The sequence below is a fragment of the Lissotriton helveticus genome, chromosome 7 (genome assembly GCF_964261635.1).
Source record: "Lissotriton helveticus chromosome 7, aLisHel1.1, whole genome shotgun sequence".
NCBI lineage: Eukaryota > Metazoa > Chordata > Amphibia > Caudata > Salamandridae > Lissotriton > Lissotriton helveticus.
The window spans coordinates 924,472,722-924,499,858 of NC_136068.1; the positions used below are offsets into that span (position 1 = coordinate 924,472,722).

At 45.6% G+C, this 27,137-nt stretch overlaps 1 protein-coding gene across 2 annotated transcripts in view; it reads left to right on the forward strand.

Moving 5' to 3' along the window:
- Positions 1 to 25,200, forward strand: part of ZMAT2 (zinc finger matrin-type 2) — a 73,014-nt gene extending 47,814 nt beyond the window's left edge. Inside the window, exons 3-6 of one of the 2 annotated variants that reach the window (XM_078653453.1) lie at positions 5,907 to 6,033; positions 10,894 to 10,967; positions 11,077 to 11,222; positions 24,494 to 25,200. In XM_078653453.1, coding sequence (XP_078509579.1) covers positions 5,907 to 6,033; positions 10,894 to 10,967; positions 11,077 to 11,222; positions 24,494 to 24,637 — 491 coding nt within the window. In that variant the 3' untranslated portion in view covers positions 24,638 to 25,200. The remainder of the gene's footprint in view (positions 1 to 5,906; positions 6,034 to 10,893; positions 10,968 to 11,076; positions 11,223 to 24,493) is intronic. The other variant, XM_078653455.1, reaches the window with a different exon arrangement.
- The last annotated feature ends 1,937 nt before the right edge of the window (positions 25,201 to 27,137 follow it).

Sequence of the window (27,137 nt, forward strand, 5' to 3'; positions counted from 1 at the left end):
ACTTCTGGAGGTTGATCCGAAAGCCATTCACCATACCGATGTTCCTCGAGTAGGGAGTGTAGGGGAATCGCAAAACACACAAAATTATGGATGGAATGTTGCACAATGGCAAAACATTCACCCCCAGTCATAGATCTGGGTTTAATCCATCGTTATTTTGCTCACCAAGCCACCCCAGTTCAGACATGGCCATATGCAAATCAGTCTTGACCCTGTGCCTCATGGGAACAGTCCAGAGCGAACTGCCAAGTCATGTTTTCCCTGGACCGGAATCAAGCATCCTAGGACCGGTTTCTGGCTATCAGCCGTCTGTAGGGGAATCGTCTGTGCGTAGGCATCGAGCCCCACCCTGTTAATCCTGGGATCCTTGCATACCCTTTACACCACAGGCTACATATATAGCTTAAATGGCAGGGAAAAAGTGGGCATCCCTGCTGTGTTCCCCTGCAGATCTGGAAGGAGGTAGAGAGCGACCCGTTGTACCTTTACGCCGTTATAGGGTCAGTATAACTGCGTGGGATCCAACTACATAATATGCTCCCGAATCCAAAGTGGCTCAGAATTGCATTGTATGGCAAAGGCACCCTATCAAGCATTTTTCTGCTTCGATGGCCAGGATCATCACCTCTCTCTGCGACCTCTGGGCTTAGTCTATGCTGTGGAGGATTCTTTTAGTATTGTCTCCTCACTGCCTATGAGGGATGAACCCAGACTGGTCAGGGTCTACCAAACCGGGCATGAAGGGTTTGAGCCAAGTTGCAAAGATGCCAGTGAAGAGCTTTGCATCCACATTTAGAAGCTAAATGAGTCGGTACGAGCCCCACACCCTCGGTCCCTTCCCAGGCTTTCGGATAACTGAGATTGAGGTCTCCAACATAGATCGGGGAAGGGTGCCTGTGTCTGTGATGGAATAAAAAATCTGGTGAGAATTGGGGTAAGCATAGTACAGAAGGTCTTATAAAACAGGACGTTGAAGCCATCTGGGCCAGGAGACCTATGCAGCCTCGGGGCGGATGGGGTGCTATAGGGTTTTAGCCTGTTGTGGGGTCAGGCAGGAAGTGTGAACCATCCATAGATCAGGTTGTATGCCTGCCTCCTGTAGATCTTGCGCCTCTTATAGGGGTTGATAAGCCTCGAAAGGTCTTCACTATCTGGCCATAGTTGGAAACCTTGACACTATCAGGGACAGCAAGCATCTCTGCCCACTTCGCCTGGTGTTTAACCCGAAGCTTGTGCCCCAGTACCCTTCCATAGTTGTCCCGACCCATGTAGAAAGTGTGTTTTAGTCGTATCCGGGCATTTTTTGCTCTGTCCATGTCTAAGCCTCCCAGTTGAGCCCTCACAGACTTGAACTGCTGCCAGATTCTGGTAGTCCCGGTCTGCTTGCGGAAGGTCTTTACTTTTTGCTTCTGAGCCTCCAGTTGCTTTCTTGCAACTGAATGCATTTTGTTGTTGACCATAGAGAGGGCAATAATTTTCACTCTCACTGCTGCCTTGAGCATCTCCCATAGGGTGGACACAGGGGTATCGCTTGGATCCTTGATAAATAGAAAGTCTAAGATATGGCAGGTAATCTTGTGTACGGGCTCCAGTTGGTGCAATAAACAGTCTCCGAGCCTCCATGAGCCAGCTGATTGTTGCAGTAGGTCTACCTACACAATATGACTCTGGGGAGTGTGGTCTAACAGGACCCTAAGCTCGTATGTGATGTGCTTTGTAATTGTATGCTCCGCGAACCCAAAAAATAATGGATACAGGTGTATGTTGTGGACAAGGGAATAGTAGCTGTTATCTCTATTGTACGGGTGAGCTAACCACCACAGGTCTCCAATTCCCGCCTCCCTCAACCATTCTTCACCATCACCTAGCGAGTTCATCGCCTTGCCAAATCGTTTCCCTGAACTGTTGGGGTTGCTGCTCATTACCATGTTGAGATTTCCCACCTCCAAGCCCCCCAGCCCCCACCAACTGGTACTACCTGATCTGGTGTATCTATAGTATTCTGCACCGCTCTCTACAGGAATTGCTACTGATTCTCATTAGTAGCATATGCTGAAAAGATCATAAGGAGAAGTCCCCCCTACCTGAACAGGAAGCACCAGCAACTGCGCTCTTACCTCAGCTACTTTGTTCCCAACCGTTCCCTTAAAGGAGCATGCAAACAGAATGGCCACCCCGTCTTGGTTGAGTTAGAGAAAAGGTATTGATGGTGAGTAATGGCAGGATCTAAGCCTGTGCCAATCGTGGGCCAGTAGGTGGGTCTCCTGAAGAAGGCATATGTCCCCCCTATTGTGTTTCAGGGAGGACAGCACCGCCTTTTCCTTAGCTGGATTGTTGAGGCCTCGAACATTGACGCTGATAAATTTAGGTCAGAAGGGTGGAGCTGGGCGAATACATATGTAGTACCCTTCTCTTCTATGTGTAGTGGAGGACTGTGACCAGAGGCTGTGGAAGCAGTCAGTGCAGTGATTAATTTGAGCCGGTGGTTTCCGCTTCTCAGCACCGGCACTTATTACAGCCTGCCACATGGTGGTGCTTTTAATTTAATTTAGTGATGAGCATACCAACGTTTTTCTATTCATGAATGAAACATTACAATGTACCAGTACCTGCTACCCAAGCCATCCCTATAGCTTTGGGGCTTTGAATAGTCTGAATTATCACACTTGTTGGAGTGTGATGGTTAGAAGTTGTGTTGGTAACGTCATTAGCAGCGCTGGCCGGGTCAATGGGTGGTGCAAGCTGCTTTTGCCTCCTGATAAATGCACTGGCACGTATTCCTTTTTTAAAAAAGATCTGTGCAAATTATGCACTGGGTCATTGCCCTCGTTAGGTCATTGCCCTCGTTATGGACCCAGGCCAAAGAACTCTATGTATGGAGGAGTGCGTATAAACCCCTAGTAAGACCCCAACCAATAAACGAAAAATAACATAACTCAGATAATGAAACATAATGTAGTCCAGCTCGTACTATTAGTCTCCAAGGTGGTCCTATGAAGGAGTCCAATATAAAGGGCGGGACGCATCACCACTGTCAATGGGTCATACACACTTTGCCTCTTCCGCCACCCTCATTCTTTACAGGGAGAAGACCCTTCTGTGCTCTTGCCCACCTTTTAGTGCCTTCGAGGTCCACCCCACACTAAGTTTGCGATCAGCCACTTTTGATCTCCCGCAATGCTGTCCATGACTGCTTCCCTCTCTAGCGCATAGTCTCCGGATCTGGGCGGTAGCCTGTGCGTCGTTTCCAGTTTGCTGCCTTCTATGCTTTTGTCTCTCTCCCGTTGTGGGGGATCTGCATGGGTTGCTTCCCCCTGCCTCCTGTTTAAGTCTCAGTCAGTGCGTACCTCCGTTTTTGTTTTTAAGTGGTGCACGTTCTCTTCCCAGCTCATTGTTCGGCGGAATGGGTGGCCCCACCTCTAGGAGAGTCCTTTGCTGCGGAGGAATTCTTTAATGAGAAAAACCTTTCTACACTTCTGGAGTGGCAAGGTCTTGGTACAGCACAAACTTATGGCCTTGGGATTGGATATTGTGGACGTCCCTCGCCGTACGCAAGATGTTTTCTTTGAGCTTAAAGTTGTGAACACGCAAGGATGTTGGGTGGTTGGGATCCCTCTTTCACCTGCGCGGCTTACTCTGTGGACTATCCAGCTATATGCAGGGCTCATCTGAAAACTCCAGGATCTGGTGAAAGAGCGCCTCAACGTATCCTAATATGTCCAAACCCTCAGCCCCTTGTGGCGTCCCCAGGATCCGAATATTATTTCTGCGGGAGCGGTTCTCAAGGTCATCTGTATGGGCTTGTAGATGTACCTACTGCTGCTGTAGACACCGGTACTCCTGTCTCAGATATTCAATCTCTTCTCAAGGATGTGAAGCGCAACCTGGCAGAGGTGGGAGGTAGTCTCCACGCTAGAGGATAATGATACTATCTCCCACCTCTGCCAGGTTGTGCTTCACATCCTTGGGATCCTGGGATAGCTCATGTTTGACTGACTAAATGTCCTCACGCAGGGAGGCAAAGAGGGTGTCCATAAAGCACCTCTTTAGCGGGGCCTCTTCCTCACCTCCCTCCACCGTGGTCATGGCAAACAGGGGCAGGTGGTTAACCTCTGTGGCACCTGTGGGGTGGTTGAGCATGTCTTTCAGAGTGCAGTCCTTCTACCCCAGGCTGATGGCATACTGAGCCTCTGTCTTCAAGGCCAGGCCTCTCCTACCTAAAAGATGCTAAGGGAGGCGCAGGCCTGCATATATACATTATATGCCTGTATATATACATTGTCTTAGCACCATGGTAGAACTCTACCCACTATTTACGCTTTTGTTGCTCTGACGATCCAACCCCATTACCTGATGGGATAGAGTGAAAGACCCTGTCTTGGTCACAACCTGGACACCTCTCATGAAATGTCAGACTGCATGCAAGGACCTCCGTGTCAGCTATAGTGGCTCCAATCTCTGTCCGTCTAGACCTCTGCCTTGCCCCTGTAAGTGGCCATTAATATGCTATGTTGGGGGGCACCTTCCGCCTTTGGGCATCCAGTCAGCTTGGGTCTTGGAGCAGTGAGAGTGTCACAGGTTGAGATGTTGGCTCCAATCGGGTACCCACTCTACTAGCGTCTATGCAGACCCTTGACTGCTGCCCATTAAAGCTGCCAGGTCTCTCACCCCCAACTTGTGCTGAACTCAGTGCCCGTTGGACACTGTGGCTCTTTTCACAGGTGTACTTCCTTCTTAGCATTAGTACTGACAGGGGCCGTTCTCTGCACAACCTGGGCACTGCTGCTAGCTTATGCCATGGTCTCTCACCTCTTCTGGGCCAGTTGATATGCTGCCTCTGCTCGTGGCTCTAGCTGCGCACTCTACAGGGCCCCAGGTGTGGTCATCCGCTCTCCTTCTCCTGTGGTGATTCCCAGTCAGCCAAACCGCACCGCTCCAACACCCCCCCTCCCCTCACCTGGGTCAGCCACAGAAAGCTCTCTGGATAGCTTACGTAGATTTTGCACTCTAGCCCGCGGCATCCGACATTTTGTGCCTCCACTATCCAGGCCCCAGAGGTCTCTCTCACTGCTCCGTCCGGACCCGAAGGTCGCTGAGACAGGCTCATTCTGTGCTGGGTGGTCAGAGTAGTCTAGCAAGACGTTTATATAGGTCGCCGTCTTGGCTCCGCCCCCTCCCATTATGGTGATTGCCAAGTATATGAACGTTGCACGGGTACATGTCATAAAATATGTTCTTCCAAAAGGTAACAAAAGAGATTTGTGCTCCGTAGACGGGAGAGGATCTTTTTATTACATGTAAACTGTGGATAGGATATCAGATGTAAGCTTTTCCTTTATTTTTGTGTTATTGCTGTTCGCAGAGTACTTGTCTTTTCTTATCATTTTATCTTGACATTATACCAAATATATTCTCTGAATGTAAAAAAAATGTGAGATTGGGGTCAGTATTCATTCATATGATAAAACTAGAACATTTCAAAAATGTTATCGCTTCTTAAACTGTGGTTAAGTTCTTATAAAGTTTCTAGTACCCTCTTGGCTTAACATGCTTGAGAAGAATGATTTGGTTACAAGGCTTCTCTGGAAATTCGCGACTGGACAAAGTTATCTTGGTCTAACCCCTCAGAGTACTATGTTGAATGAGCTTTTTGGTTCAAGTCCACTTCCATTGTTAAAATCTCGCCAGTAACAGACGGTTGGTGCATGTCTGCAGAGCTAAACTATGAGTACTGTGGGATAGTTATAGACCCTGGACCAACAATGAGAGAAGGGACATGTAGAATCACTAAGCTGCAATTTTGATGATTTTCGTTTTTTGATCTTAACAATGAATTTGTTGTAAGATATAGAAAGCAAATCACTGCTTTTACTTCACCAACATAATGTTTTTATTGTCTGTTTTAGGCAAGCCACTCCAGCCCCCAGTTAAACGGGAGCTCCTCCGCCACAGAGACTACAAAGTGGACTTGGAGTCCAAGTTGGGGAAAACTATTGTTATCACCAAAACCACACCTCAGTCCGAAATGGGAGGGTGAGTAAGACCAGCACTTCCTTGAACTCTTTGAAAAGTTTTTGGAAACCACCGTTCGAAGCATGGAAGAAATATTTGTATTCTCTCATTGTATTGGATCTGGGCAAGCTTTATGGATGCACTTAATCATGCACAGTCAACATACAGCTCTAAAAATATATATATTTTTAAATGCCAACCGAGGGAACATTTGACAATGTTTTTTTCAAACTGATCTAATCTGTTTTGTGAAGCATTGTTGTGACTTGGCCGATATTGGAGGGAGTCCTAACTTTTTTTTTTCTGCTGCCTACTCTTATTTTCCTTAATTATTGCACTGGCGGAGGCTCCCATATTTACGTGATATGTCCCTTTCGTCTCTGTAGCCCCTTGTTTTCAGTCTTTTTTCCATGTTATTCCCTTTTACGGAACAGTAACCCAGAACCCAGTTGGCATTCCCAAACTTGTTCCAGGTTTTCTGAGGAATTGAAATCAGCCAAATTTGAACTTCGCCGGGATGAATGCAAATGGCGTAACAATTTCTTACCTGCGAAAAAGTAATCTGTACGCATCTTCTCAAAGAATATAAGAAACTCATTATGCAAGCCAAATCCACCTTTTTCTTTAATAAAATACTAAACTATGAGTAAACCTAAGGATATCTTTGGAATTGTTTTCAATCTGTTAAACCCTGACAGTGATCTTTCCCATACTACCTATTCAAAATTTGTGCTGCGCCCTCATTGAGCAAATCAAGCTGATAAAAGACAATATAACTTCCAGCATATTCCTCAATGCAGCTTCTTCAAAAGATAGAAATCTATGGCCCTCTTCAACATTCCCGCCATCAGCAAGGATTGCATTGTGGACCTGCTGACCAAGGTTAAGTCGCTATCTCCATACGATACTTGCCCACCTAAAATACTAAAAACAGTGTTCTCAGCATTCCCAGACCTGGCTATTTCCTTCCTTAACTCATTCATCTGCCAAGGTGCTGCCCCTTTTAAAGAGGCCATTGTGGTACCACTCCCAAAAAAATGTGATGAAGACTCACTAGTTCTGAAAAACAACCTCCCTATTTTCTTGCTTCCTTGTCTGGCGACGATACTAGAGCCCCATGTCACTCGCCATTTCTGCTCCTTTTTAGAGGAATCCAATTTCCTCGACCCTCAGACTTCCAGTCAACCCACTCCACTGAAACTCTCAACTTCTTTGTAGTGGATGACATGCGAGAAGTTGTTGACTAGCATTACAAAGGCGCTGGTCCTCCTTGATTTATCGGCTGCCTTCGCAGTCAACCATAATCTCTTAGTAGACTGCCTCCATGCCGCGTGGTTGCAGTGCAAAGCCCTTTAATTGGGTCATCTCCTTTTTAAAAGGCTGCTCTGACAGTTTGATTGACTCTCTTTAGCTCATCCAAGGTTCAGTTGAACTGCTGAGTACCCCAAGGATCCTCCCTGTCCCATCACCTGTTCAACCTGCACATCTGCCCCCTCGTGCCCACTTTAAACAAATAAATGTCAGGCAAATTAGGAAACTCCTCATCGCGGATACCCTTGTCCAAGTTGTCATGGCCCTGTTCATCTCTAGAATCGACTATGCCAATCCTGTAGGTCTCGCCAAATGACTCAATCTAAGACTCCAACTGGCCCAGAATCAAACGGCGAGATGGATATTCTATCAACCCAGACTCTGCCACATTATCCCTCTGATGAGAAAATTACGGCTACCTGTAGATCAATGAACCGTCTTCAAGACGGGCTGTATTATTTTTAAATCCCTTTGCAGAAAAAACCCAGCTTTCTTATCAGCCCAAACACATAAATACATTTCCGACCAAAATCTAAGATCCATCCACATGAACCTTCCCACCACCCCAAATTTAAAAATAAGAAAATGGGAGGCCCCAGATTCTCAGTTTTGGCTTCCCGCAACTGGAACACCCTATTCTCTGAGACAAGAACCATGCCCAGCTATAGGACATTTAGGCTGCTACTAAAAACATGGCTTTTTAAACAAGCATATGACTAAGCACTGTTGAGTAGTGCACAATATTTTTGTTACCCAAGCGCCTAAACACCGTCCTGGTGTACGTCGAGTTTTTATTATTTGTGTGCACACATTTTATGCTGTGCAAAGTGAAATATTTATATGCATTACACACATTTTTTTACTCTGAGAAATCAACAGGATATGATTTATCAGAGTGTAATTGTGTATCCATGCAGGATATAATATTTAATTTTCTTTATCGCATAATTCAGTCACCGTTGCTCGTTAATTTGGTTATTGCCTAAAGACAAAATAATTCTGATCTTGGGCAACTCCCACCACCTTTGAGAGCTGCACCTATATTTCCTACTTCCATTGCTACAATAAGACTGATACAATACTACTTGATCTCTCTGCAGCTTTTGATACAGTAAATAATGGATTGCTGTTGGAATGTCTGACTGAAATCATTGTCACTGGAACAGCCTGGGACTAACTAAAATATTTCCTTTTGGACAGAGAACAGTCGGTCCATCTGGTTGAATTCGCTCCTCATCCTTTCTCTTTCCCATGCGGGATCCCTCAGGGGTCCTCGCTCAGTTCAACTTTATTTAGTGTCTACATTACACCTTTGGCCAGAGAAATTAGAAATGTTGACTTCCTACGCAATACCCAAATCATCATGTTGCTGGCCAAGGTTGATACAGGCGTAAGTACCAGATTTTGCGACTGCGTGCAGGCAGTCAGCACATGGATGAGGAGGAACTGCTTGAAATTGAACGCAGGAAAAACGGAAGTGATACTCTTCGGTGCATAAACTTCCTTCTGGACCCCGTCCTACTGGCCAGCAGCTATGGGCCCTCTGCCAACTCCTATCACCAAGACCCGGAACTTGGGTGTTCTGATCTACAATAAACTAAGCTTTACTAATCACGTCAGCGCCTTGTCCTCTTCTACTTTCTTTACTCTGAGAATGCTAAAAAAGATTCTCCAGTTTATTCCTGTCCACCTCCAGAAAATTCTCATTGCATCATTGGTAATGACTAAATTGTTTTACTGTTATGATCTACTGCTCACCGTACACCAGTTTATCCTTAACACACTGCAGAATGTTGCGGGACGGCTTCTCCAAGATTCCAAACCCTCACTCCGCAGCCACAGCCATCAAAAACTTGCATTGGCTCCCTATCAGACAGAGGATCACGTTCAAAGCACTCTGTATCGCCTAAAAGGCACATCATGGCTTAGGCCCCGACTTTCTTCAACAAAGTTTTAACTGGTACACCCCAGGCAGAACCTTTCATTCTGCCACGGCCAAACACATTGTTGTACCCAGATTCAAACAACCCACCTGAGGCGGCAGGAGTTTCTTTCTGGGAATGGCAAAAACTTGGAATGTCTTACCACTGCAATCAAGAGTGCACCTAATCTAATGACCTTTCGGAAGCTCTTTTAAGACCTGGCTCTTCAACACCCGCTAGCTCTACCATGCCATTCTTCTCCGGTATCCAAGCCAGCGCCAAGACACCCTTGGGTAATCGAGCGCTTTAGAAATATATTAACATACCATATGAAGGGGTGTGCTGGGGTCTTTTACTTCCTGCCTCGAAATTCCCCACTTATGTAAATGAAGTGACTTAGTCTTGTCACGATTAGCTACCGACTTTACGTTGTTTTTTTCATATATACAAATGAAAAGTGTATTCGTCATATGCCTAGTATCCTCTAGCATACGCAAACTCCATGTAAATCTGTCCCAAAGATAGGCTGGAGATGGCTCGAAACCTGTCAGTTACACTTCATTTCGAGTCGTGGTCTCGAGCAGTATAGTCCCAGCACTGGATTCATCTAATGTTGAAAACTGTATGCTAGATGATGCATCGTCGGACGCTTTGAAGAACCGATTCAATAGTACCATTTAACTGATGTATTTTTTTTTTTTAAGATTTGTCATCTTTTCTAGATTCACGTGCATTGCGCCCAGCACAGTTAGTCAGAGATGGAGGAAACGTGTTGCTGTCATCACCACAAAATAATTAGTAGATTAAAGTTGAACCCAAAAAGGACTATCGGTTTTCTTAAAATATCCTGCCAATCTTGTTTCAGCAGTATTCCTAGGTTGTTGTTTTTTTTCTCCAACTTTCCGCGCTGTTCTCAGTGAAGCACACGTTAGCATTACATTACATTTCAACATCACCTTAAAGCATTCAGATATTTATTTTGCCTTAGCCAGATTATGCCAGGGCTAGAGTTGGAATAGTGAATATGACTCCTGGATTATTTTGGAGGAAGTTGCACTTCCAGTAAATATTCTAGGATTGGGGTTAGAATCGTAAATTAGCTTCCAACAAAAATAAACAACACTCCGCATGGGTTTATCACATTTTAAAGCAAATTCGATTGAACCACAAGATGGCGCTGAAATGCTAGTCATGTTGATCTACCGCCTAAACTAAGTTGCAAAAACCCGTAATTTCCATAGTGTTTTGTTGTTTGAAAAAAATATGCTATGGATTGCAAAATGGCGAAAAGTAATCGCATTTTTTTAAATTTAGGGCACAACTATTAAAAACGATGCTTGTAAGCTTTCGTGCAAAATTAAAGTAATATTTTTTTTTGTTTTGTTAATCTGTTGCACGTCTTATTGCTTAAATTATCCAGGGGCATACTTTTAAACTTGAATGGAATTAGTATACGTTTTCTCGTGTGTTCTTCTTGTATGTATTGTTTGCGGCCCAAAGCGAAAAAAAATTAAAGGCTACCCAAATTTTATATTTCCACGTAGAGCTGAACGCTGGTACAAGAGATCTTTCCCCAGGCGTATTAGGCTATGTTTAAGCACCAGCATTTTTGTGGCATGATGATCATAGCTTATATATTATCTTTCAGCTATTATTGCAACGTGTGTGATTGCGTCGTGAAAGACTCCATCAACTTCTTAGACCACATAAATGGCAAAAAACGTAAGTTTTGTTATGTTGTATTATTTTTAATAAAAACGACACCTAAAGGGAAAATGCTAACTTCAGCTAGTTTAAGAAACTGACCGTTTTTTATTGTGTTGTACGACAGATCAGAGAAACCTGGGGATGTCTATGAGGGTGGAGCGCTCGACTCTTGACCAAGTGAAGAAACGCTTTGAAGCCAACAAGAAAAAAATGGAGGAGAAACAAAAAGATTACGACTTTGAGGAGAGATTGAAGGAGCTCCGAGAGGAGGTGAGCCGGAGTTTTGGAGTAATGATGAGGCCTGTCACATTTTTAAGGCCAGATTATTGCTGAACACAAAGGAAGTAATAAAGTCTACACGGAGTTATGTGCCACCACTGTGCTTGTGCATGGCGCCACGTGTAGTGCTCCATGGCAATTCCTGAAGACACCGTTTTTGTTGATGGGAAAGGGACTCTTGAGCTGCAGGGCACCTGCAGACTGACTTAATAATAACATGCCAGTCTTTAAAAATTCAACCAAAATGTGGACACTACTCGATTGTGCTTGCCACGGGAGAGAGGGTTTAGTGTAAGCCTGGGTGGAGGGTAAAGTTCTTGCTGCTTTGTGGGACTCCGCGAAGTGCCAAAAAACTCCAAGCTACGCTGAGTTCCGCAAACGGCAGAGTGGGTTACCCTGTGCCGTTCGCATTGATTTTTAGTGCCGGGGTTTTGTCCCACTCTAAAATCAGCACGAATGGCATCTTGCACAATGCAAGAGGGCGCTGCTTCTTTCTGCCGCTGTAGTAGAAGTTCTACATGAGCTGCAGCTTCCTCAACGCGAACAGACGGTTTCTCAAAGCGGGCGGTAACAACCATCCGCGACTGCCCGCGTTGAGAAATCTTACTGGGAAGTGGTCTAGTGTTAGGATTTTTCGTGATTGCCAACTTGCCGCTGGCGAGCGAGGAAAAAGCTCCGCTCTGCATAGTTTTTCGGAGCTCCGCGGAGTGTGAAAAACTGAAAACTTTGTGAACGGGATGGATTTCACCACCAAGGCTTAGTTTAGAGAAAACAGAACGCAAACATCGAGCAGCTCTTTTCTGGTAATTTCCTTGTAATTGCTTTAGTTCGCCAGCTGATTATTGCAGTCCTTGGCTCTGGGTAAGAATCTGTCTGGCCCACCTTGCCCTTTATTGGCTACCGCTACATGTGTAGAATTTGAATTATAAGTCATGGCAGCTTCCTCTGCTAAAGTGTGTGCTACAACAGAATACAATTTGTTATCCCTGCAATGGATACATGTTCGTCATTAAGGAAGAAACCTTGATCAACTTTGAGTCACGCTGTGAAAATAACAATTTGGGTAGGGTAACATTGTAAAATGAATGCAAGACTCAATAGGCACGCATAATATCTCCCAGAGAGGCACGTGAATGAAGCTGACTATACGCAAGAGTGGCCGATAACTAAATAACAAGAGAGAAGTGTTTTTGTTTTCAAACCCAGAGCTGAGGGCAAGTCTCATAATCCGCTGCTTCATTTACAATGGACAGTAAAAGCATAAACTACCAGTTTGTGTCATCCATACAATCAAGTATAGTATGAGAATGTTCCACAAAAGAAAGGTCGTTATTGGTTAGTTAGTTCTGTGCCTAGATCTTAGTTTGGAAGTTGTTTTTCCCGTGTGTTCACTTTCTTCACTTTACACTTCCTAAGAAGTATCCATTGCCGATGCTGTCTGTCTGCTTGTTGCTTTGAGCTCCACTTATTGATTTAAAGGTGGCTCTGTGTGTTTGATATGCAACTGGATTATGCCAGGGTGGATTCTAGCCTTATTGGGGTGACTTATTCTGAAAGGTGGGCACACTGTTTCTTCTGAACTAATACATAAGGCGCCCTTCAGGGGCATAACTGCATGTGACGTAAAGGCAGAAGGGGAATGTGTGTGTGTGGGCGTGTGTGTTCTCGTGTGTGTGTGTGTTCGTTCATGTGTGTGTGTGTTCGTGTGTGTGTGTGTGTGTGTTCGTGTTCAGATGAGATGTTGAGGAGGGTGATCCCCCTGAAAGCTTGAGCTGACTTAAGCTCAACTCAAGGTCCTATTGAGCCCAAAAATAGCCGAACTTTTTTGTGACTTCTGCCTGCCACCCACACTCTAACTTTATGTGCCAAGAATTAAAGACAAAGCATTAACCTTTGATGTCAAACGGGATGGTTACCCATCCAGTGGCTGAATTGGACAATGTGAAGCCTGAAAACCCAGGACCATTCCTTGCTACATTGCCTGTTGCTAGACAAATATTTTACTTCACTGTTCCCCTTTTTTCTCATTGCTTATCTTTGCATCTTGAAATAAGTTAGTACAAAGATGTGTGCTGTACAAAAATATCTAATGTTTCATTTAGTAGACTCTAATGTTGCTCCATTTAGAGTAAGAATCTAGGCCACATATACGGAGCAAAAGACAACTGCTTTTCTTCTTGGTTAATTCATAGCGTTGTCCTCCAGGTGGGTGATACAATCTGATTTACTTATGCAGAACGCTTTTGTATGTTAAGGAAATACACTTGAATTTTGAAGAGACCATACCACGTTTTTACATGATGATTTTGAACATTTTAAATACCAACCATTTTCTTGGCTCGCCTAGTGCAGGGACTCTCAGCACCAAGCTAGACCATTGGCTTGACTCTGCTCTCTTAATTTGCCGGCTAGGCAGATGCCCAAGTGTGCTTTGGATGATGGGTGAGGTGGCTAGAGCGGGCTGCTATGGTGTTGAGGGTAATTTGGGTAAGACATGCAGAGCTGTGTGTGGGAGATGGGTCTGTGGAGTCCTCCATTTCTAGGGGTTCTCGTGTGTCTGTTGTCCCCAAACCATAGTGGTAAGCATGGGCTATTCCAATATTAGGGAGGGCTCCTGCTCCAAGCTGGCTGCCCAACCATATTTATTGTATGCTCCAGCCTCCAGCAGAACCAGTAGGGCCTGTGCCTCTTTCATCCTGCCAAGCATTCCTGCATGATGCCCCTGGCTCCCACTTATAAAGCCAGCCACGTTGGATCATTGTATGTTTGTAGCATCTGTACAGCAAAAACGTATCAAAGTTATCGGACCGTTATACCTGTTCATTGGCAGGATTAAAAGCGGTTATGTAACCTTGCATAGTTTGGCCTCTGGCTGGCCACATACACACTTAATTGACATTCATTCTTCACTCAGTCTGCCTCTTTTGGCCCTGGCAGTGCAGGCAATCCTCCAGTTTAGAAGACTCCTGGATATACAGTAGAAGCACATCTGAGGAATGGTCTCTAGAATCCGGTTTCCTCTTCAAGGAAGGGAAAAAATGGCAGTACGTTTATGACCATAGAATGAGAAGCTACTCTGTCACATTTCTTACATATGCACAGATGCCATCCTGCAGTCAAAATGTAATCCCAGCATACTTTTCTGCATCTTTAGTTGTTTTTGTGCAGAAACCTGAACTGTAAATTGTATGTTTGAGGTATGTGTTGTAGATGCACATGCTGTGCATACTCCTGGCTCAGATATGTGCAATTTGTTTCCTTCAAAGAAGTCTTCTTGAATAACGAGGTGCAGTGACTCCACCTATTGCTGGTGACATGCATGGGCATTGGCTCCAAAGTTCTATTGTTTTCTGTTCGCCGTCTGGTTCGAAAGTGTCACCGAGCTCTGGATTGACGCCCTTGCGATGATCTCATTGGGCCTTCTCGGTTCCTCACCCTTCCGCCGGTCTTCTTATCGTCATGTTTCTCTTTCTTGCATCAACTCGACACGTGTTTTCGGTGACTGGAAGGACTTCACCAACCCAGTAGGGGTCTTGCCCTTCGAAGCATTTCCTGTTTAGTCTTTGGCAAGCATGTCTTATCTTTGATGGAGCGGAGGCAATAATGCTACTGTCCTCGGTGCCTGCTGCTCCTTTCTTTAGAAGAAAACTATTTGTTACCATTGAGTTTCACACCATGAAAGGTCGCAGGGAAGCGATGATGACACCCCAGGCATATTCGGCTCCCAGGACCTCGAGGGTGAACCCCAGCTGGAGCCATCGGCGCCAGGTAAGAGGCCTTCTCACCAGAGCCCTTCTCTGGTTCCAAATTAGAAATTAAATAATTGCCCCTCCCTACATTCCTGGCACCGATCGCATTCTGAACACCCTTTCCCGAGGGGTCCGTAATCCAGCCTCAATGTTTACTAATAGTCTTCCGGTCCACCACTGCCTTTCAGCCACAGGGGCGGTGGGTGACATTTGAAAGTGGTGGGGCGCAAAGTGATTTGCATACAGCACCGTAGTGAGCGAGCATAGCGAGCGAGCCCGAACCCCATAAGGGGGGGTTGGGGTGATAACACCCCCCCCAAGAAAATTTTGAAATAAGAGAAGAAAAATCGTGCATTTTCCAAGCAAATTTGAGAAAGCAGGAAGGTTAATAAAGCAATTGTGAAAGTGCAGTTATTACATTAATAGATGGCATAACATAGATAGCTGCTTATACAGTATAACCACAGAGCTTCATACATTCCGTCCTATTACGCTGCTGAATTCAGACTATAAGACTTGCATGAAAATCTCAGCTCTAAGAGTAGAAGAAGTTGCACAGCAGTTGGGAGACAGCCTTTACAAAGCCCTCTGTCCCACTCGTTTTTTGTACCTTTCTGCCCTCTGTCCCACTCGTTTTTTGTACCTTTCTGCCCCCTGTTCCACTCGTTTTTGTGCCCTTCTGCCTGGGGGTATCAAAGTGCGCAAGTGACTGATGCTACCCCTGGCTACTTTTAATTGGCATCAATGACAGTGCCTCGTGCACACAGGCAGTAATATCTGCACGGAAGAGCTTGTGAAAGCCTTATGCATGTATGGCTCGAGAGCACAATCTAAATGATATTGGGGACTAAGACAAAATGTAACATAAAGCCATACCCGAAGCTCTCTACAGGCAATAAAGCATTTAGGCTATAGAACTTCATGCAAGATTACAGGCAAAAGAACCAAGGTACGCACTATAGTGGAAAAAGATCTCAGCTCACTGCATTAAAAATTGCTACTATATTTCTGAAACAAATCATTGGGTGAGAATCACCAAACCGCTATAAACTCGACTTTAAATCTTAAGCAATTTCGACCACTGCTGCCCACATAATGTGCTTAAAAATGAACATTTGATTTGTGTCCAATATTGGTTCCCAACACCTCCTTCCCTGGCTCAGTAGGCCTTCCCCCAATTCACAAAAGAACTTTTTACATGGTCCCCCACACTCTAACGCTGCAGGCAGTACTTAATATAAAAAAAAAACCACATAAGTTTGGGGCCACACCCGAACAGTAAGGCATACAATGGGCAACAGCAGTGTGTGGTAAAAGATGGCGAGCTTGGGAGAGCAGCGTAATCCCTTTAAGAGGTCCGGGGTAATGAAAAGGAAAATGCCCCCTTTCTATTTCTTCTGTCCGTCATTCCTGTGAGTTGTAGCAACATTATAGTGACATAAAACACGACAGAACTAAGCAAAATATTCCAACGTTGCCTGACTCAAACTTGACAATAGCCATTAAGGAGATGCTGCACGAATGATCTGACAAACAATATGGGAAATGTTATGCGGCAGGCTCCTGACCTCCATGGGATCTCTTTGCTGTAGCCTGGTACCTCTGGAATCCTGTAGAGCGGTTCCCAACCCTTTCACACCTGATTCTGCTCACGATCACTCATTGCTCTCCCTTCCCCCTCTGATACCGCCCTTCCACTCATCTTCTCTTCTGCCCTCTCCTCCTTCTTACCCTAACTGCCCCTCTGTCATGTATACATGTCTGACAGGGCCCTGTGACATTTCCTCCTTCCCGTTGTGTACTTCAGCTGACTGCCTACCGGAGAGTCCACCTGTAAAGGCACGGTGGAAATGTGAATCTGCATGTTCAGATGTTTACATTATTTTATCCACAGAGCATTTCTTTTTTCCATATGGAGAAACCTCTTGCCATTGCCATTGCCAATCACCCCAAGAAATACAGAGGTGCTCCGTTTTTTTCCCACCTAAAAAGCGTCAATTACTCATGCATATTTACACGATCAGATTTATGTCTGTTCCAGGGTGCGTATTTATAAGGATAAATGAAACATCTTGTAAGTGTTTTTTTTACATAATCCTTAATTAAGTACAGAAAGAAAATGAAAATCTAAGCCACACTTCGCACCGGAGATGCTGAACAAAGCACTACCATACACAGGTCGATTTTTTTTGTATTTTTCTTAGGAGGGCAATGTCTTCGCGGACTTCACTTTACCAACTATAAAAAACGTGCAATGCTTTACATTAATCGAAGAAGTTACCAAAATGTGGATCTTGACTGAAGCCAAATTAGCGCTATTTTCATGGCGTGTCAGAGACTCCAGGTTATGCCCTGGGCTTCAGATTGATTGTGCAGATTGCTGGGAGGCAGCTAACCCTGGTAAACACTCTGCATATGGCTCACACTTTGGTTGGGGGCCTGATGTTGCATCTTTACTCCTCATTAAACTTCCTAATCTAACTAGAAACCTCGCAGGTTGTCAAAATGAGGAACGTGTAAAGGGCATACATACTTACTGTGTACAATATTCTCTGCTCGGGTCCCTAAGTCTCCTTGGCAGTTGGCACGCGCGCTCTCCGGACCTCCTCAGCGCTCCTCGCCGCCTCAGTCGCCTGTGTGATGATGACACGAATACACACTGTGCCCCCCTAGCCAATCCTGGCGCTGCATGCTTCGCCAGAATTTGCTAGGGGGGCACAGTCTGTATTCGCCCTGAATCGCCCTGAAGCCTCCCGGCCCTGGCGGCCTGAGCAGCACCTGCTGGGACCCGCTGGTACAGTGCGCCGTGCATGCTCGAGCTGGCCATAGCCCTGTGTCACGCAACTTGAGTGACACAGGGCTACACCAGCCCGAGACTCAAATGCCGGCCCGCAGCTCAGCCACCCCACCCCCTGGCTACAGCGGCAGTCAAGGACCTTTCCGAACTGAAGGAGCACTGGCAAATGCAATTGTATTTTGCCTGCTTAGCGGGCGTCTAAGCAGGCAAAAATACAATTGCTTTTCTTTTGCCAATAGCGTGCATGCGTGCGTCCATGTGGCTTAGTGGGGCTACGCCCCCACGCCCCAATGGACGCACCGCGCCTGTTCAGCCATGGTCGCCACTGATTGCATACTTTGGACGCCACGCCCAGCCTCGACGCAGAAGAAGATCCTAAAGCCAAATTTCTCTAAGTCGCCACCCCCTCGGTGCCGACCGCTTCCTCAAAGCAGACCTCGGAGGGGCAGCTTTCGGCATCCAAGCCTTGTTTGGGCGTTGATGACACACGCACTGGCACCAAAGCACTCAACATCAAGACCTGCCTCCTTCGCCGGCTCCGTCAAACCTGTTCTTCAGTGACTGCAAAAAGAACTCTACGCCTTTCAGCCTCTAATCATGATCCACCCACACACTGGAAGGATCCTCGTACAGCCACAGCCCCAGGATTGCTCCAAGCACAAGATCACCTGCTCCCAAAGGATAATCACTGTGATGACTGCAATGTAGATCCTCCAGGTGACACTGAACCCGACCCCTATGCCCACTCCCTCCCGCCCAGAATATGCCATCTCGTGTCACGAGGTCCTCAGCAGAGTGTCCTCTTTCTACAAGGGAGAGATGCAAAAGCACGCCCTCTATGAGGATTTCCTAATGGAAACCCTTTCATCCTCACAGCGTTACATGCAATACCTCTCAGTATTAAAGGGAATGCTCAAACTGGCTCCTGATATTATCAAGGAGCCTGTTAAAGCCGGTTTGGTCTCCCCTGGGGTGAACAAAAACATACAAATCATCTCCTTCAGACCTAGTTTACATCAGAAGCCAACTCCTACCAGATTACTTGGTAGCCCACCCTGCCTGCAAACTGACCAATGCTCTAGGCACCGGTGACGCACCGCCACCAGACAAGGAAAGTAAGAAGATTGATGCTTCTGGTAAATGTGTCGCTGTTCAATTCGCCACACACTGGCACATTGCTAATTCAGTCCGCTTACTTACCAGATACAAAAAAGGCACACTGGGATGACATGGATGAGCTCCTCCAACACTTCTGTGATGCGTACCGTCAAAGAGTTCAAGATTTGGTCTCTAAAGGTAAAGTCATCTAAAACGCCACTATGCGCTGTTACCTTGATGCTGCCATAACTGTGGCATGTGGCATTAACTCTAGCATCCTAATCCGTAGGCATGCCTGGCTCCGTAACTCTGGATTTAAGCCAAATGTCCAGTGGCATCACCTCAACCTGCCCTTCGATGGGGAACATCTGTTGGACCGCAGGTTGATCAAATACTGGAAAAGATCAAGAAAGACACGGAAACCTCCAAGGCCATGGGGATTTTCTAAACATCCTCCCTTGTGAGTCCTTTCGGCAGCCTGCCTATTGCGGCAGCTCTAACACTGCCCCCTCCCCCCGATTCTACCACCTCTCTTCAACTCCAGCAGAATCAACAGCCCTTCACAAGTGGTTATTTTTTAGATAACTACAGCAGCAACCGTTCCAAAGGGCGAGGTTAGGGTGGTCCCTCCCCCCTGCCTAAATCCCCTCTCTGATCACACTGCCCCCTCCGGGGGTTGACTTCTAGGTTTTCTCCACAAATGGCAGCAAATCGCCTCTGACCAGCGGGTATAAATCGTCATACGCCATAGTTACTTTTTGGAGCTCACTTCCACTCCCAACATACCACCCCGCAGACACATCCTCTCCCTGCAACACCAACACCTCCTTCGGGAAGAGGTAGATGCTCTCCTCCTCATGGGTTCCGTAAAACCCGGCTATTACTCCTTCAGGGTGTACTCCCTCTACTGTCTCATTGCCAAAAAGTACGGGTCCCTCAGGCCTACCCTGGACCTCAGGCCATTCAACGAGTACATCCTGTCAGAACACTTCCACATGATCACACTACAAGATGTCCTACCCCTACAGCAACAAGGCGACTTCATGGCTTCCCTTGAACTCAAAGACTCCTACTTTCACATCCCAATTCACCCAGCTCACTATCACTACCTCTGGTTTGTGGTAAGTGGCAAACCTGATCAGTTCAAAGTGCTGCCCTTCTGCGTCACTACTGCCCCCAGAGTGTTTACATAGTGCTTAGTGGTGGTAGTAGAGTACCTGCGGCGCACCGGCATCCACTTATTCCCTTACCTGGACAATATGCTGATCAAGAGCGCAACTCTCCATCAGTGTCTAGCACACACTCTGGCTACCATACACCTCCTACACGATCTGGAGTTAACCATCAATACCACCAAGTCCCATCTACAATCCCTTCAGATACAGCCCTATCTATGGGCAGTCCTGAACTCTGTGGTGAGCAGGGCCTATCCCAGTCCTGCAAGGGTGCAAGCCTTCCCTGCATTGTTCCACGTGTGCAGCCAGATCAGCAGGTCACTGTCAGAAACGCATGCGCCTCCTCGACATGAAGGCCTCCTGTATTGCCATAGCCCCCCACACCAGGACATATGCACCTGTTGCAAGAATGCTTAGTGCAACAATGGTGTCAAGCGGATGATCACTGGGAAAATCTAGTGCCTCACCCAGTTAGGCCAGGCCTTCTCATGTAGAACCATGGAGAAATCGGGTACCTTGCGCTTTGGCTCCTGAGGTCCGAGAGTTTGGGTATCTAAAACTTCTACCAACATGCATGAACATTCTTAAGGAAGCACAGAGGCCCACTGCCCCCACCTGCTATGCTGCAAAGTGGAAGCAATTTGTACATAACTCCCTATCATGATAGATTGACCCTTTATCAACAACTGTCCGGGCCATTGTTACATTCTACACTTAAAGACCTCTGGCCTAGCCTAAACTTCCATTCAGCTCCACTTAGCTGCAGTAGCTGCCTACCTTCACAACAGAGAACACACATCCCTGTTATCAAAGCTTTTATGGAAGGTCTCAAGAGTCATTCCTCCACAGGTCCCTCCCCTGCCCCAGTATGAAATCTAAACATTGTTTTCACTAGACTCATGGGCTCTCCTTTTGATTCTTGTCCCCTTCAATTGCTCTCCTGGAAGGTGCCTTTCCTTGTCTCTCAGATGTATAAGTGAGCTCTAAGCTTTAACATTTGAAGAACTTTTCTTCCAAGTCCACAGGGATAGGGTTTTCCTCCATACTAACCGTAAGTTCATGCCTAAGGTGGTTTCCTTCTGCCACCTTAACCAATCTATAGAGCTGCTAGTTTTCTTCTCCCAACCTGCTTCAGTTTCAGAAAGGGCTCTACAAACCCTAGATGTTAAGCAAGCCCTTATGTACAATGTGGATAACACTAAACTCTTTAGCAAATCTCAACCACTCTTTTTTTACCTTCTCAAAGCCGCACAAAGGGCTGTTCTTTCCAAATCAGGTATAGTTTAGTGGATAGGTAAATGTGTTCAAACAGCTAAAAACATTTGACTATCCCTCCCAGAGCCAACTCTGCCTGTAAAAACGGGCCTCTGTGGCCTTGCTAGGAAGTATTCCTGTACCTGATATCAGCAACAGCTACCTTGTCCTCACCACACACACCTTCACTTAACACTAATGTGTGGATGTACTTGCACACCAACAAGGTAACTTTGGCCAAGCTGTACTCCATAACTTTTACAATCTTCTGCAACATCCTCTGGCTAACAACCGCTTATGGGAGGACTGCTTTACTGTCTATGCACAGCATAAAGTCACACATTTCTCGGATAGAAAATGTTACAAACCCTGTAAACCTCAGTTTGTGGCATGTAGTTCTGTAGATTAACATGCAACAAACCCTCCTCCCCGGAAGCCTTGGTTGTTAGAGATGCCCTTTACCTTTTCTGTCTTTTATTTCTTGCATGGTCATCTTTTATGTATCTCTATGCTCCATCCTTACCCGCCATGCTGAAAACAATCTAACCGATGCCCAGGTGCATTACCAGCAATAGGTGGTAATGCACCTCGTGACTCGAGAAGACCACTTTGAAGAAAAACAACCTGCACACATCTGAGGCCAACACTAGATAGCAGGAGTATGCACAACATGTGAATCTACAGCTCTACATGCCACAAACAGATGCTTATAGGGCAAGTAAAATGTTCCTTATGTAGCGCTTACTACTCCTTCATTGCAGTGAGTAGAACTTTAGACCAGAACCATGTGGTAAACCGGTCGTAGATGAGTAATATGCGCTTCTTTTTCCTTGTAGGATTAGATAAGGTAAGTTTGCGCTTTTGAGAGCTCTTGCGTTTACTCTGTTTTGAATAGGGATAGCTCACTAAAGAGAAGGTTGAAGCTTTTGGAAGTGTGAACATGTGTGCCTCTTGGATGAGTAGACTTTTGAAGCTTAAACAGGGTGAGAAAACACATTGGTAAAACAAAGTGCTGAACATGAACACAATTTCAGTTTGCGTAGCACACTGTGTTTAGGGTGGAGGCACCCTACGGTTCCATATGTTTTGTTCCCTCTGTTATTATGTCCCATTTTTTACCCAAAAATTTAAAAAAAGATCCAGCAAGTAGGAGACTGTGAAACGTCCATTTGGAAAGCGACTGTCTCTGCAGTTTCAAAGCTAGGCATACAGGTTTAATTATATACTACATTTCTTCTCGCTTCAGTTAGCATTGATTTTTTCTGTTTTCCTTTTCTTTCTCCCTGCTACAATAATGATGTGCTGTCCCGTTTTAGAGGATCCGTTGTGTTCCCTTGCAATGTATCACCAGATTGGGACGTGGTTGCCGTCAGATTAAACATGCTTCAGACGCAGCATTCCTAAGCCTCGAGGAATGTTTGTAAGGAGCAACCTTCTGTAGTGCCAAATGGAGCCCAGGAGCCTACCAGACCTATTCATGCACCGTCGGTCAGGGATAGTATAGTGTGTGGAGGGGGAGGGAGCAGACTGCGTGTTGGGGATGAGATAAGCCAGTTCTGTCTGCTGAGCATGCCCTCTGGGCCAGCAGTTAGCATCTGATTCAGGAAAATTATTGAACTGGGATGAGTAGCCAGGAATATTGTAATCCTGTGGGACTGCTTTGACAGTCTGTTTGGACGTCGAACCATTTTTTTTTTTTATTTTCTGTAATTTTAATGAATTGGTTCATTCTTGACCGAAAATCACCAGGCTTGCGCGGTATACCGCTTGCCCTTCCGCCAGAAATGAGGGCAAAAAACAATAGCCTTTGACTTTCTCCTTTTTGCTCTGAACTTAGTTTGCCAGTATGTTCGGTTGGCTAAAGCCCAATTATTTTGCTGAACGCTGCCAATCAGCGCAATTGTTAAGGCTCGCGATTTTTGTCGGCTTTGCACATGACAAAATTGTAAGAGATCACACATAGTAGGCAAGTGGGGGAGCTGGAATGTTGAATTAACGACCAATAAAGTGTCTTACGGTTAAAAAAAAATTTTTAACCCCTTCGGTGCTGATGACGGCTCCCGGCTGTCATGAGTCACGGTGGGCGTTTGCTGATGACGGCCGGGAGCCGTCATGACCACGCCCCCGATCGGAATGTCCAGCACCGGCGCGAAATTCCAGCCGCGGCCAAGGTGTTGAAGAAAACATTTTTATAAATCTAAGGTGATAGACAAGTCTTGTACATCTTGATTGAAAAATTCAAGATAACAAGCAAATTATATTCTTAAAGATATCAGTATCCCATTTAAATGTGTGGTCTTCATCTACACAATAGTACTTCAGCATAGCCTAACAACGTAAAATAGTCCCGTTAAGGTCCCCATAGTTTATTGGGCCTCTTGGCAGGGGCGTAACTTAGTCAGTAAGTGGCGCCTTATTTAGAGGTATGTCACTTTCCTACCCTCTCTCTAGCATCTGCATACGATCTGGTAACCGTGCGCCACGCACCCACCTTTGCACCATAGTTCAAGGTTGTTTTTGTGAGTCTAGAAAAGGTATTGTTCTGAAAGGATACCCTCCCAGTTCAAAATACAATGCTTAGACTAACTTTAAAACATTTCCCACTTTGCATGTGTGCTGTGCAGCGCAGCACACATGAATAGTCGGAAAATAAGTTTTGCACTGGAAAGTAATTTGGGAAAAAAGATTTTGTCAATTTGCGTTACTTTTCTGACACAAACAGCACAAAATGTTAGTAAATATACCCCATAATGTTGAAAAACATACGGCAAGCAGGGGGCACGAGAGGGGGTTCAGGGGCAGTGAAAAATGAGAGTAACGTGGATTGGGTAAGGGTACTAAGTGAGGAACCAACATTATTTTGTGAAATATCCCCAAAAATATCATTCTCTTTCCAAACTGAGAGAGAGAAGGAGTGTGTGTGTGCGCGTGTTTAGTCTGTGTTGTAAAAATTCCTAGTGAAATCCAACAGACTCCTCACCATACCAGACTTAAAGCATCTGTACCTAACTGTTTATTACAAAATACATTGATTAGGGAGGAGTAACATCCCAAACAAACCCCCTAATGCTACACCACTGCCCCTTGAACTCCTCCTAACCTAGTCCTACTGGCTCATCACACCTTGCTTTGGAGATGTATTGTACTATGTAGTATCTCACACCACAATGTTGTCTCTTGTGTCTTTAGGAGGAAAAGGCCAAAGCTTACAAGAAAGAGAAACAGAAAGAGAAAAAAAGGAAAGCCGAGGAAGATTTATCCTTTGAAGATGACGATGAAATGGCGGCTGTGATGGGGTTTTCTGGATTTGGCACAACGAAGAAGGGCCACTGATTTCGTGTTTGCTACTTCCATCCTCCCTTTCATAATTTTTACCGCCCAATGTTGTTTGTCCCATGGAGACCTCGAGTGGGGAAAATCCCCAGCTCCCAATGGACTTGAAATGTGTGCTCCCTGGTGACAATCGACTGATGGTGCAAACTTTTGTATTGGATAGTAAAGCAAGGTTGGACTGCGTTTTTTTCATACCCCGGGTTCGGAGGGTACTTCATTTTAGTTCGCCATACTTTTCTTTTGAGAAGAAAATAAAAAAAAATCTTTGAATTAGCTGGAAATGCCCCATTTCCTGTGTTGTATAGTGCAGGTCCTGCCCCCGCACGTGCTTTTAAATAAACTCATTGCCTCTGTCACGGTTACTGATTTTGATTATTTTCATCTATTGCGAGGAGGCTGGAGCTGAACAGTTTTATGGGAAACAATTTACTATCCATTCCAACATAAGTCACTGTGCAAGTCCTGGAGGTTTTTCCCCGTATGTGCTCTGTGGCCTTGTCTGATGCAATATGTTGGGTACATTGTGTGTTCATAAACATTAATAAAATCTTGATGGCAAGGTCTGAATGATGAACGGCGCTGTTAATTCAAGTATGAAATAATGTAATAACTCATGTTTTCAGCACTGCAGGTTTATTTAAATAACCTAGCCAGACATTTACAAGTACAGTGCTTTTTCGCTTTGGTGTTTTCTTTTTTTTTTTTTTTTTTTTTAACCCCGGGGGTGGGGGGGCTACAAATATTTTCACACATACAGTAGTATCACATGGCGTTTTGATTTTTATTTGACTTTGTTTAGTTCTCGTGTGTCATAAGCTTCCGTGTTCCTCTATTTTTGTTGTCATAGCTCTTATTGAGCGGTTTTCATATTGGGATGGCTTTGTAAGGAAGGCAGTGTTTTCTTTGATAAAGGTTGTATCGCAAAAATAGCGCCCTCTGTTAAAGGAAAAATCTGCCATACAAATCAGATATGCACTTCATTAGTTCCTGTTTTGGCTTTACCTATGCGATAGATTGCCAACTCTGTAGAATACTCTGTCGACCCGCCCCCCCCCACCTCCACCACCACCTAAAAACCCACTACCACCAAACACCCACTACCAGTCCCCTACCGAAGCCTGTAGTTGCCCCGGCAACTCCATCCCTTGGGACCCCCTCCCCAAGCTGTATTAGGCCCCAGGTATCCCATCCCGGGGGCTGAATTATTTTAAGGGGAAGGAGGCCATGAGGCCCACCTCCCAAACCTTAATCGGGGGCCTATTATCCGTGAATGATTTCATTAAAAAAGAAGCATTGCCATAGCCATTGGTACCTTATAAGTGTTTAGCCAGAGCTATTGGCTTTGTCAATGTCTTTAAGCTATGTTGCAAAGCATTGTGGCTGCTGTGCAGCATGTTGAAAAGTTCTAATAAAAAAGTGTCATAAGCATTTTTGTCAGCTTCTATATAACCAAGGAAACAGTAAGAGAGTGGAGGTTGTGAAATAGTACCTGAATTACAACACCCGCTGTGGAAAGACACTAGAGGAGAATCAACAGATACCAGATTCCGAGAGCAGACTGAGGTAGTGCTGAGTGATGCTGAGATGGTGGTGTGCTGGTGCGGAGGTGGTGCTCAGGTCTTGCTGAATGATACTCGTGGTGCTCAGGTGGTGGTGTGCTGGTGCGGACGTGATGCCGAGTTATGCTGAGGTGGTGATGCTGCACTGGTGCTCAGGCGGTGCTGAGTGATCCTGAGTTGGAACAGTGCTGTGTTGCTGCTGCTCTGTTGCTGAGGTGGGGCTGCGCTGTTGCTGAAGTGGAGTTGTGTTGAGGTGGGGCTGTGCTGAGGTGGTGCTGCACTGGAGAAATGAAAGACGCGGCCACTATACTTAAAGATGAAGCGCAGCGTGTTAGGAGTGTGTGTGAGTGGAAGAGAGGTGTAAGATATGGTACCAGAGAGAGGGGAATGTGTGTGAGGGGCACAAATGAGTGTGAGGGCGAGGTGGACCAGCAGATAGCATGAAGAGGTACAGGAAGGTAGCACTCGTCTTTAGTGCACCCGCCGCCGCTGCTGCTTTCGACAGATAGGGGTAGGCTGTAGACAGTACATTTTTACAGCCCATCTCTTTTCAGACACTGGGGACTCACCAGCTACTAAGACAAGAATAGAACGGTGAGCCGGGGAGCTGGAAGACTCCAAAAGAGGGCCCAAAACAGGCTGTGTGTATTGCTCTGTTTTAAATGGCAAGGGATTGTCCTAGTGCCTGTCACACCGGTTTAAAGTGAATACGCAAAACCCAATCTGTTCACTGACGTACTGTGTGTTATTGGAGTCCAAGAGTATGAATATAGTTCTACTTCACAGAGGATCAGTTTTTCTGAAATCCAAGCTTATAAAATGATAAAAGGAAACACCAAAGTTTGTAATATGAGACGCGACCCCTTGCATGAGCAAAAACATGTGCTGGCCATATGCAAGGGTGTTGGCACCTTAGAGAGGTAACAATGTAACAGAAAAAG